The sequence below is a fragment of the Oreochromis niloticus genome, linkage group LG22 (genome assembly GCF_001858045.2).
Source record: "Oreochromis niloticus isolate F11D_XX linkage group LG22, O_niloticus_UMD_NMBU, whole genome shotgun sequence".
NCBI lineage: Eukaryota > Metazoa > Chordata > Actinopteri > Cichliformes > Cichlidae > Oreochromis > Oreochromis niloticus.
In genome coordinates, this window is record NC_031985.2 from 32,812,218 (window position 1) to 32,824,724 (window position 12,507).

The window sequence follows — 12,507 nt, forward strand, 5'->3', positions numbered from 1 at the left end:
TCAACGGTAATTAGTACTATTAACAGCCAAAAACCAAACCAGCATGTAACTCATGCTTGAGAGCATTTTTTAAGCTTTTGGACTGATGCAGATAAATATGACAGTCTTTTATTTGGACTTGATCAGAAGTTATGCTTCTTTTCTTAAAACTTTTTCTTAGCTTGAAACCCACAATTAGTCCACATAAAACCAAAATGACTGCATGTGTACAGTCCCACAAAGAGAGCAGCAACACAAATTCCATGCAGATTTGAATATAGTTTCCCAGAGCTCATATACTCTAACTCAAAGGTGTGGGTCTGATACATGGGGCAACAAAATATAAACATGGACATTTTGATGTCTCTGTTCCAGGAACATCCAGGGAAACAGACTTCAGGTAGCGGGCAGGTGAAGAAGAAGGAACAGCTTTATCCTTGGACTGATGTCCCAGACAAAAGGGAGTGCTGAAAGCACCACCTGGCAAATCTTACACATCCACATGAGCAGGATGTGATTGTAGTATTTGCTGTAGCAGCATCCAAGGCATAAAACACAGCTATGGACAGCAGCAGTGGGCATCCCACTCAATAGTCCATGCAAGCTTTCATCAACAGTATAATTAGGTGGAGCTACAGTATATTGAGAGTAAGTCAAAAAAAGAGAGGATGAGGCGATGCAGGCTCCACGAATGACGATGACGACTGTGTCCAGATGTTGAGGTTCTCATTGTGGTGCTGGAACAAGGACAGGAAGTGGAGTGTCAGTTTTGGTAGAGCGGGTTGTGCTCCTAGAAGTAGTAGGAAACCTCAGTGTCAGGAATGGAAGATGCAGTTTCAGTCAGCAACCAGGGAGCCTGCCAGATCTGCGACAGCATGATGAACATGGTTGCTGTGATTGTCAGTAGCTGACTCAAGCTCAAGAGAAGATCTATTTTCAAACAGTTAGAATAGTATCCCAAAAGGAAAGAACAAATGTACATTTATCATTTTCACAGCTTGTAAATTTGTATAACATTGTCAGCTCCAAACCAATTAAAAAAAAACAACACAAAACCTCTCTTGTTCGCTGATCATATATAGGCACATTAAAACACTGCACCTTTTTGCTAATGTCTATTAGCAAAAGAATTCATAGAAGTCAGAACATTAAAAAAACAGTTGTACTTATACTCCTGAGTACTGCATTAATTTTAACACATGAACAAAGGCCTGGATATTCACACTAAGACAAAGAAGCAGTCATGTGTGTCTAATGCACAAACCTATGGGCGTCAGCACAGTGTAAACAGAAACTTCTCCTGAATGTTCTGCGTTTCTATTTTCATTGGGGTAAAATGTCACGGCTCACAGAACTGTAAACAAAAACAACAAGAAACTGGAATGAATGGCTGTCAAAAGAGCACAAAAAATGACTATTGATGCAGATTCACGAGTCTTAAAAAAGGCTTCACGACATCCTGATTGGGAGGTTTCGAGAATCCAACATCAGAGGCCATCAGAGCTCCATTGAAGGTAAAAGGCACTAGTTAAAAAGAGTCCAGAAGACCACACAGCGAGTAGGAAAAGATAAAAAAAACCAAAGATTTAAAAAATTACTATTATTATTACACCATAGAGGATCCAGATGCTGTTCCACAATCAGAACCTAGAATGAAACTGAACTTATTTTTTTACTGATTGTTGCTGTTAGTCACAGTAGATGGCTGATGGGTGTTTTTTCCTGTTCAAAGGGAGTTCTTCTGCAGTCTCAAAGTTCTTGCTCAAAGGTGTGATTGTTGGGGGTTTGTAGCCTTTACCTTGCAAATATACCAGTTGTTGTGAACTGGGACAATAGAAATTAAATTGAATAGAAGTAAAGTGAATAGTAGAGAGCTGTTACGTCGTATTTTGTTAGTCATAACTTGCAAGAAACACTCGCAAACCAACCAACCAAAGCAACAACACGATACAGGAACAGACTTCTTATTCTAAAAAGAAGTTTGGACTTCAAACTTGAGGATGCTGCAAACAGAAAACAAATCTGAGCATGAACTGAACACAAGTTCCCCCATTACTGATTAAAATGGGAGAGAACGGTGTGTTCAGTTTCACAGACTGAACCCTGAATTCCCTGCCTTCCACTAAGTACTCAAAGAAACTGCAAGGGGTTTAACCACCTACTTGGCTGCTCCAAAGCATTTGTCAGACAGAAAGTTTTTATTTTTTTTTATCTTAACTCTGCCATTGGCTCAAAAGCCGGCACTTTCAATGCCTGCAGCTCTAGACTGAATTGCAGTTCCCACACTGGAGAAACAGTTTGCATTAGCTACCCAGTCATGCCCTCAAGCTGGCCTTAGACCAATGTGGGTAAAAAGAAGCCTTTAGGTTTAAAGCAGCTCAATCAGCTTTGAAGGGATATTACAGTATCGTCTCACAAAAGTGATAATCTCAGTCAGTCATCTCATTCCTGATCCAATAAGAAAGCTCATCACGACAGATACGATTCTTATGAGAAGGACACTTTCAGCTGTAGCTGACTCAAGATATCGATGCCAAACCCTCCCATTCAGCTAGTGTAGGAGCTCCATTATTCCCATTCACACCCAAGTCTCTTCACTCCTCTAGGTGAAGCAAGTACCCACATACTTCAGTGTTTGGCACTGAATCCCTACATGTACTGAATCCTCTCTCAGTTACAGGCCTGTGTTGTTTATCTATGGTACAATTAGCAGACAGATTTCATTTGTGCTACTTGTCTGAGCTAATTATCAATACATATGTACAGCATCTCACTGCTAAGCATTTCCAACCAGTATGTAAATAACAGCTGAGGCCCTGCCAGGAGGAACATTGTGTAAAGGGTTGCTAAGGAGGCCAATTAACCACTAAGACATCCTTGGAAAACAAGCAGTCAGGTTTGGCATCTGTTTTAGATTAGAGGATCTGCATGTACACACAGGTGCTGCAAAAACAGTGAGAAGATTTCTCTCTTTAACTTTAAGATTACAACAGCTGCTGTGCCACTGTGCATTTTTCACACTATTAACTATCACAAGCCAGATCATCTCATAGTATTTTATATTTAGCAATATTAGAAACTAGCAGCAGAAACTAGTGACAGTTAGATGATCCCATATTGCAAATATTCTGTTCCTCTGCACAAGATAAACAACACAATGAAAGTGGACCAAAGTAAAGAGATCTTATTCACAAACATTCAAGAAAAATGTCAGAACAAAAATAACCAGAACCAGTTCTCCCGTTGTTGGCTATCAGAATATTTCCCCTGAATATTTGTCTGTCTTTCTGCTGAGGAAAGACAGACAAAAGCTTTATAAATGGTTATCTGTGTAACACTGAAAATGCATAAATAAATTATGACTCAGGTGCTTAATTGCACCATATAGGAAAAAAACAAAAAACAAAAATAGAAATAGTTTTTTGAAAAAAAGTTCAACATAGTTGGGTCTGTGTATCAAATCTCCTTTCTTTCTTTCTAATGGCCCAAGTTGATATCACGACAAATTGTGTAATAGACATGCCGGTCCACAGTGTCCTTTTCATGCTTTGCCTCTTCAAGCGGTGAACTGGTGTGTCTATTCCACATTTGGTGTGATACTTGTTGTACAGACAGCAGTAGTTTTACTTTGTTCCTAACAAGGTAAAAGTCTGTTTGTATGAAACACAGCAGCAGTGGTGACAGCAGGGGAAAAGATCACTTTTCTACATGATTAACAGTTGTTGTGCAAATTAACTGTAATTAGCTTTTTTAACTAGCAAATTTTTTGATTTTGTTTAAAGTATTGAGCAGTAATGAGGAACAACACTAGAAAAACATTGTCTTTCACTCCATCTGCATTGTTTCCACTGTGACATAGCGTCTTTGGTGTCAGTGCAGTTGCAAGTGGAATATACTAAATTATTTGCACATTAATATTGCAGACAGACCTGTGACATCTGTTTTTTTGTTTTCTGCCACACTAATGTGGTTGCTGTTTGTCTAACTACTATTTAGGATCATTGTGAAATGCTTACTATGCTACTTTTAATTGATAGTAAATAGCATTTAGCTATAAAATGAAGGAAAGCAAGCCCACGTTCTTAAGCTCTCTTCCCTATCAGCCCTGCATGTGCATTATAGAATGATTAAATAGCTTGTAAGGCAACAACCCGTTTCCCATTTACTTTATGAAATACTTACAGCTAAATTAGTGCCTAACCTAGCTAGATTAGCTAACTTAGCTAGCATTAGCTAACAGACAGCTAGTTAGCCAGCATTAGATAACTTAGATTCAGAATCAGAATAATCTTTATCTGGCCAAGTTTGTGCACACAAACAAAGAATTTGACTCCTGTTCAGTTTGTTCTCTGCATGCAAAAAAGAAATTAATTTTTAAGCAGTATATACATACAGTATCTCACAAAAGTGAGTACACCCCTAACATTTTTGTAAATATTTTATTGTCTTTTCATGGGACAATGCTGAAGATATGATACTTTGATACAACGTAAAGTAGTCAGTGTACAGCTTGTACAACAGTGTAAATTTGCTGTCACCTCAAAATACATACAATAGGGTGACCATATTTTGATTTCCAAAAAGAGGACACTTGGCTCAGTCATGAACAACTTTAATAATACTGTTTGCTCAAAGAAGATTTTAACATATTTAAGCGATGCTTTCTCTGTATGGTTAATGAATGGTGAAACAAAAATGTCATATAGGCTTTTACAAGTCAACAAGGGCAAAAAAATAAAATAACTTAAAAACCTCTGGAATTAAATAAGGCTACAGAAATAAGGCCTCATCTGTATAAGAAAAATTACCCGTGCCGTGACGGTACGAGGCAAAATTCTTTTGCAGTTCGTCTGAAAAGCTGCAGTTGCGCTTTAACATCTTTTAAACATCACCAGCTGCGCGCTGTCTGTCCCGTCTGTGAGTGCAACTCACAAAGCTGCAGCTCGGGGATGGTGTCACACATATAGGTACTCTGTAGGAAAACCCGGACATTTTCATCAGTCTCGAAAATCCCCCCGGACCCCCTGACAGAACGTAAAAAGTGGACATGTCTGGGGAAAAGAGGACAGTTGGTCACCCTAACATCTGTGGTGGAGAGATCACTTGTGAATGTGATTATTCGTGGCTGCTCTCATTTTGTGTTGTAGCAGGTTGAATAATCCTTTTGGGGATAAAACACAGAAAAACATGAAGGAGATTTTCCTGGCCTGGGATTTTATAGCAGATAACCTTAAAAATATTCTGCAGTAGATACATGTTTTTCAGTATTGAACTGAAGAAATTAGGCTTTCTTGTTGGAAGTTTAAACGGTAGCCTGGTGGGTAATAAAGCAGAAAACAGATTTTTTTGATGGGAATCTATTCCCGAGAGAGAGAGACGGAGAGTTCTGCATGAAAGTAGCGGTTTTTGATACGGGTGACACGGGCGGTTGCCCAGGGCGGCATCGTGGTGGGGGGCGGCATCACGGACATTGGCAACAAAAAAAAAAAAAATTCGCTCGTACTCATGCTGCCCCGACGTCAGCCAGCGCATACTGGGAATGTCATAGGCACCAATCGGTTTTCTAGCGCCCATTTGCTGGGAGTAAGGGGCCTGCTGCTTGCGGCACAGGGAGGAGAGGGCGGGGCGGCGGGGGATTCTCTGGCTGGATGGAGCAGCATCTAATAACCAACTCGCAAAATAAAACAAAGTAGAAACAAACCAATAAACACGAAAACACCAGACATTATGATACAGACTTATAATTTGCACCGATGTTTTTTCGAAATTCTGTATGCGAAAAGTGAGCGCGAGAGCCCTCGGTGCGCCTGCTTGCTGCTGAAATCAAAGTAAACTTTATTGTCATCTCCGCTACATACAGTCCAGTATATAGAGAGACGAGACGACGAGGCTCCAGTTACAGCAGTGCAAGTAAACAAACAATAAATATAAGAAGAGTAAGAAAATAAATATACACTTTAGGACTCGGGGTAAAGGGATCAATAACAATTTAAAATTTATATTTTACAGTTTGATGATTTAATGTCTCACACACAACCTGTCGAAAGGGGAGGGGGGCTGCTTCTTCCAAATAGAGCACATTTCATTCATAATGTTGTAAATCCAAGTCCATTATGTATTCATGATTTGAATCCTGGGTTGTGCGAAATCCCAGAAATACATCCTAGACAAAGTGAATCGGTGAACTAAGGTGTAGGTCTGTTAGGTTATGTTGTGGTGATCCTCGAGTTGGGGGATGGGTGTTCATGCTGGAGTGCAAAATTAAAACCAATGGAAGATAGACAAGAAAAGTTCAAAGTCATCAGGTCCTCAGTTTAGAAAAAAGAGAAAAGAAGAGGAGGAGAAACGAGCCAAAGATACAGGTAAGCAGATGTGTCACTGGATAATGACAGGTCATGTATCCTGAAACAATCAGAATCATATTCAGAATACTTTATTAATCCCTAAGGAAATTATGTGGGTTACAGTTGCTCCAAGAAGAAATAGTAAAAAAAAAAGTACCAGTAACAGACTAAACTCCAAACAATACATTATGTTACAGATTTTACACATTTAAGAAATAGCACTAATATATACAGGTCACTCAATTATAAATATCAAGGATTAACAGAGGTGATTATAAATAAATGTCAAGAAAATTGACAAGAATATTCCAGAGTAGAAAAGAGCGTGTGTAAAAAGGATGTAACTATTGCAGTGTTCACAGTGTGTTAGATGGAGGAGTTGTACAGGGAGATGGCCACGGGCAGGAATGATTTCCTGTGTCAGTCAGTGGTGCTTTTTGGTCAACTCAGTCTCTCACTGAACGTGCTCCTGTGACTAGCCAGCATGTCATGTCATGGAGTGGGTGGGAGGTATTATCTAACATTGTCTTTATCTTGGACAACATCTGCCTCTCACACACCATCCTAACGGAGTCCAGCTCCACCCCCACAACATAACTGGCCTTGTGGATCAGTTCATATAGTCTGCTGGCATCTGTGACCCTCAACCTGCTGTCCCAGCATGTAAAGGCATAGAGGATAGCACTGACCACAACAGAGATACAACAAGATAACATCAATTAGTAGGGATAGTGAAGTGTCACTTGGCTATGATAGTAAACAGTAGACACTGATGTAGCTTACTGAATCTTTTGGACTGTGTTCAGCACAATATTAATTAGTCATTGTCAATTGTTGATTTGTCCTATTTCATTGTATGACGAATTATAATGGCTGTTTGGTAGCTGTTTGCATACTATACATAGTCTCTCTCTTCATATATGTGTGTGTCTGTGTGTATGTTTCTCTGGTGAAATTCAGTATGGTTCCGACAACAGTTTTATGTTAATGGACAATCCTTAATATGTTATATCCTTAACGCACCCATGTTGGTAGGCTGTGGTTGCAGTATCTGCCGTAGCAGCATCCCAAACACGAAAGGCAGCTGAGGATTGTGGCAGTGGGCATGAAGATACCACTCACCAGTCCATGGACGCTTTCATCAACAGCATAGTAAAAGTGGACTACAGCGCTGCCGTACTGATACTGCGCTACCCCTACGTAGTCCAGAAAGTAGAAGCAATAATGAGCAAGGTCGGACTTTCCTCCCAGTAAGTGAGCTACAACACTGAATGCAGAGTAGGTCAAAGAGGACAGGACGAGGATGAGCAGGGGCCACGAATGACGATCACTGATAAAGTCCACAGTCTCAGTAAGCTGGCACAATTTAATCAGCAACACTAAAAATGCCACCAGGTGAGTCCAAATGTTTAGGGTTTCATTGTGACGCTGAAACAAGGACAGGAAGTAGTAGCGCCAGTTTTGGTTGAGTGGGCGATAGCCGGTGCAGACGTAGCGTTCCCGGAAGTAGGAGGGAACCTCAGTGTCTCTGACGGTGCTGGGCATGGAGGGTGCAGCGTCAGTCAGCAACTGGGGAACCTGCCAGATCTGTTGCAGGCTGATGAACACTCGGCCGATGCTCTCCATCACAATGGTTGCCATGATTGTCAGTAGCTGGCTGATGCACACTGGGTAGTTCCTGCAGATAAGTTTTTAAGAGTTAAAACCCACAAATTTGTTTTATTCTCAACCATTTCATTATGCTCCAACAACAGTGATATACATTGGCAAAGCAGGCTGTTGTGATGGTTCTAGGGATTGTTTGTATAGATCTTTTCTGGATTCAAAGCAGAAAGCACAATTAGGCAGTTCTTCTGATGTGAAGTATTTTATAATAACCCTGTATATAATATGTATATATAAACACACACACACACACACACACACACACACACACACACACACACACACACACACAGAGCAGTTAGCTTTTGTTCGCTGGTGTTAATGAAACTTGGAAGTGGATCTAACATTGCTGAACTCTGATACTTAACGAATAAATTCTCACATGACGGGAGAATGTAGTCTAGTTGTTTATCAAGAGAAAGTGGGATTTCTCTTGATAGGACCGCCACTGCTGCATGAAGTGTGATTTTTATCGTGGTGGAAGCAAAACAGCAAAAGTAAGAGGGAATTCATGACGATGTTTATGTGAAGTGAAACGTGAAGCTAGTTTGGATCTTCTTTTGCTGCTGGTTCAGTCAATGTTGTTTGGAGAGAGATCAAACCTGCAGCTTCAGAATCTAGCGCAAAAATAACAAACACAAAGAGCGGAGCCATCGACGCATCAGAATCAGTGAGCTGTCGGCTTTCAGCCCCGACAGCATGTCCATGTACGTGCCGTCGGGTGAGAAAGCAGACATCTCACTGATTCTGATGCACTGGGTCCGTGTTTTGTTGTGTTTACGTCTTTGTGCAGAATCCGTGCACCAGCTCTCATTTACTGTTTTAGCTGTTGGGTGGTTGTCGAAATTTTGTAAGGTTTAACCTGAGATTCTGGCGTTTTGGGCAAAATGAATTTATATTTAAAAGTCGATTCAGGATTTTAATGAATCAATATCATGTTATGCAAGCTAGAATTGATTTTAATCGAAAAATTGATAATCAAAACCCACCCCTAGAAGGTACTAATGGAAAAGGGGCGTATGCATGCTGCTTTTTTTCTGCCTTTAGTAGCATCTTAGTCCTCCTGGCACCTGGAAATGAAACCCTTTTTTCTTGGGGAATGATGAGGCGAAACTTTTCTGTCCTTATTTCTTGTGAAGTGTGGAAATGTTTCACTCAGTACAGTGCGCTCCAGCTGCGAGGCAACAGCTGCTGTTATGCAGCTGATGAACTGGTAATTGTGCACTGACTGGTCCTGGTATTCTCCTAACCCCAAAACTGTTGCTGCTGAGAAAAATGTCATTTACACAGCTGGAGAAGCAATGTACAGGAAGTACCTCCCCATAACTACACTGCTTTTTCTGATTTCACAGTAGTCCTCCAGTCTCTCTCCCAGTCATTCTCACACAACTCCATAATGATGTTTATGGTACAGGACCATTGTTTTATCTACTGTTACGAATTCAGTTTTTACCCCGGTTCTTTATTTGTCGAGGGATCCAGAAACGGCACCGGAACTCAGTAATTATTTTTACAAAATCTTTATTCATCTTTATTTAAGCATGCACTTCTAGAAGGGAAGACGAGGCCGGTGTCCCTCTGAAACAATCTTCACCTCTTTGTTAGTTACACCCAGCTTTATAGCAGCGACCCCATCATAAATCCCCCACAATGTGCTGCAAACTCTGTGTCTGTGACTATGTGCACGAGCACGTGAGTGCCTGTGTGTGTGCGTACCCGCGTGTCTATGTGAGTGCTCGTGAGTGCCTGTGTGTGCATACCTGGTATGTGCGTGCACGTGAGTGAGTGTGCATATAGGTGTGGGAGTATATCAGTTAAAACACTGTGGGTATGTGTCTCTTCCTAGGGGCCATAAATACCATCTCCCCTCCAGACCACAGTTATCAAGTTAAATGTTGAGACCCCCACACAGGTATCCTCTGGGGAATTTCCACTCAGCATTAACTCCTCTTTGTCTTACTTTCACAGTTCAACTGGGGAGGGTCTCCTAAGATCTACTCCTAAGTTCATGACACAGTCAGGCCTTTATTTATATCCAGGGCAGTGTCAGTGTCTCGACCATAATTCTACATTCTATCTTAACACATTTCTAAACTCTAAAACAAACTAAACATTCCTACATGTCTAAACTCTAAAATAAGCTAAACATTTCTACACTACTCAGATAATCACTGTCAGACACGTAGTAGTAGTAAACAAAACAAAAGTAAACAAAATCAAACATCAACATTTTTATGTAGTTCCAGATTTTTATTAATTGTATTGTAATGGCTGATGGATGGTGAAGACTTTGCAATATAACTGTTGTTGTGAATATGTTCACAACAACAGTTATATTTTCACAACAACAGTTATATTTTCACAACAACAGTTGTGAAAATAATCACAACAACAGTTGTGAATATTTTCACAACTGTTGTTGTGAAAAAACAACCCCAACAATCAAATGATCCCCTATGAGCAAGCACATGGCGACAGTGGGGAGGAAAAACTCCCTTTGAACAGGAAGAAACCTCCAGCAGATCCAGGCTCAGGGAGGGGCGGCTATCTGCTGCGACCGGTTGGGGGGGTGTTATTTATATTTTACTGCTGTTAATATTTCCATGTCTGTAATAAGCCTGATAGGCAAGGTGCAAGAACCCTGTCTTAATTTGTAATAATGGGGGCACGCTGTGTTTTCTCTGGTTTAATAGGAAGAGGAGGGGGGGATGGGATTAAATTTTTATTTCTGTTGATGTCCCACGTCTCTAATAAGCGTGGTGTGTAAGGTGCATCAACCTTGTATCGGTTTTTAATAATGGGGGCACACCCTGTTTTCTGTGGTTTAATAGGAAGAGGAGGGGGGGGTGGGATTAAATTTTTATTTGTGTTGATGTCCCACGTCTCTAATAAGCGAGGTGCATAAGGTGCATCAACCTTGTATCGGTTTTTAATAATGGGGACACACCGTGTTTTCTGTGGTTTCTCAGACAGGGGAGGGGTGTGGAATAAGTTTTTTAGTATTAGCTGGTGAGTCTTTAGCTACAGACACACGCCTGTTTGTTTTATTAATTGTTGGCAGCCGAACTCGTTCCGTTTTAGCTGTTGTTTGTTCTGAGCTGCTGCGTTCCCGACAAAGAAGGAAATGAGGGAGGAGTGGTTCTTTTGGCTTTGGTTGAAAGTCATCTGAACCTTCCTTTTCTAAAACTACACTATGTTTTTCCCCCTCTGTTGTGTCTAAAACTGGGATGTTTTTACGAGCGGCTTTAAGAAGTTCCAGATCCATATCGCGACGACGGCGTTCGTTCTCGGTGGCCTGACGTCGTTGCTTTAACAAATACTGTGCTTCCATTTCTTTCTCAAGTTCAACGAAAGCACGTTTTTCTTTGGCTCTCTCGTAATTATATTGGCAAAATTCAATGTATTTTTCACGCCTCTTTTGCGCCTCTTCCATATGCTTTGCCAATAATATCACGTCAGCCTTCCTGCCAGCCTCACCCCACTCCCGACTTTCCCTTTGTTTGTCCTGTATTCTCTCTTTCTTTAGCCTGATTGCGTCCTCCCAGCTGTTGTGGAGTGACTTAAACATGGCTTTTCTTTCAGCCTCCCCTCTTTTTTCGTGTTCAAGGTGTTCCACTAACGGCTTTTCCCCCTGTTTCTCCTTTAACTCGAGTTCTTTTTGAGCTTCTTTAAGGTTATTTTCCCTTCCAATCTGTAATCTTTGCTCACGAAGAACCTCGTATGTTTTAAGCTTGCTAAGATTAGCGTTGTGCTCGTGATTTTGAATTAATATGTCTGACACATTAATTCCCTCGCTAATTTTTAGTTGTTTTTCTTTTTGAGCTCTGAATTTTTTAAGATCTGCCAGTACCTTGTTTGGCATTTGAACAGAGGACGTTTGGAGGGCCTTGTTGAAGTTTGTTGATGTTTGTGCCATCGCAAAAGGATAAATGTGAGACATAGTTAATAAAGGTTGTCTTTCACTGGTATTTTAGACAGAACAACTTTGGAGTTCACTTGTGTAGAGTATAGCGATGCTAAGGCTCTATTTGAGACCTGGGTTTGGAAGCTCCTTTATTGTGACGTTGCAAAGGCCTCCATTGTTTGATCTGAGCGTAAGCCCCCCCCCCCCGCTGGGCTTTGGAGCGTGATGTCACGGGGTGGGCGTGGAAAGGATTTTGGCCCGATCCGCCATTTTGGGGGTCTAGCGCAAGTGAAAAGGGAGCGAAGGCACACACAACAGCCATGGTTCGTATTTGCTGTGTGGTCGGCTGCAATGTTCGATCGCACGACCGGCAAGAGAATAAGCTTGAAAATGGTTTATCTTTTCATTCTTTCCCAACCTGGAAGCAACACGAGGCAGCGCGTGTATCGATGTTACCAAACGAAGGCGTCTAGCCTGGATAGCAGCTGTGAGACGAGCTGATATCCAGTTCCCTAACATCTCCAAATATCTGTTGGTGTGTTCCAGACATTTTCATTCCGGTAAGTTCTAAATATGTTCATATCACTCTTTATCCGGTTGTTCAGTGATGACGTG

General features: G+C 41.1%; 1 protein-coding gene across 1 annotated transcript; it reads right to left on the reverse strand.

The window, feature by feature from the left end:
* Positions 1-7,331: 7,331 nt before the first annotated feature.
* On the reverse strand, positions 7,332-8,407 carry LOC100699196 (membrane progestin receptor alpha-like). Its single transcript, XM_025902132.1, has 2 exons — positions 8,086-8,407; positions 7,332-8,001 (listed from the first exon to the last, which is right to left on the reverse strand). Coding segments are annotated over exons 1-2 (666 nt in total). The 5' UTR covers positions 8,088-8,407; the 3' UTR covers positions 7,332-7,337.
* Between the last annotated feature and the right edge of the window lie 4,100 nt (positions 8,408-12,507).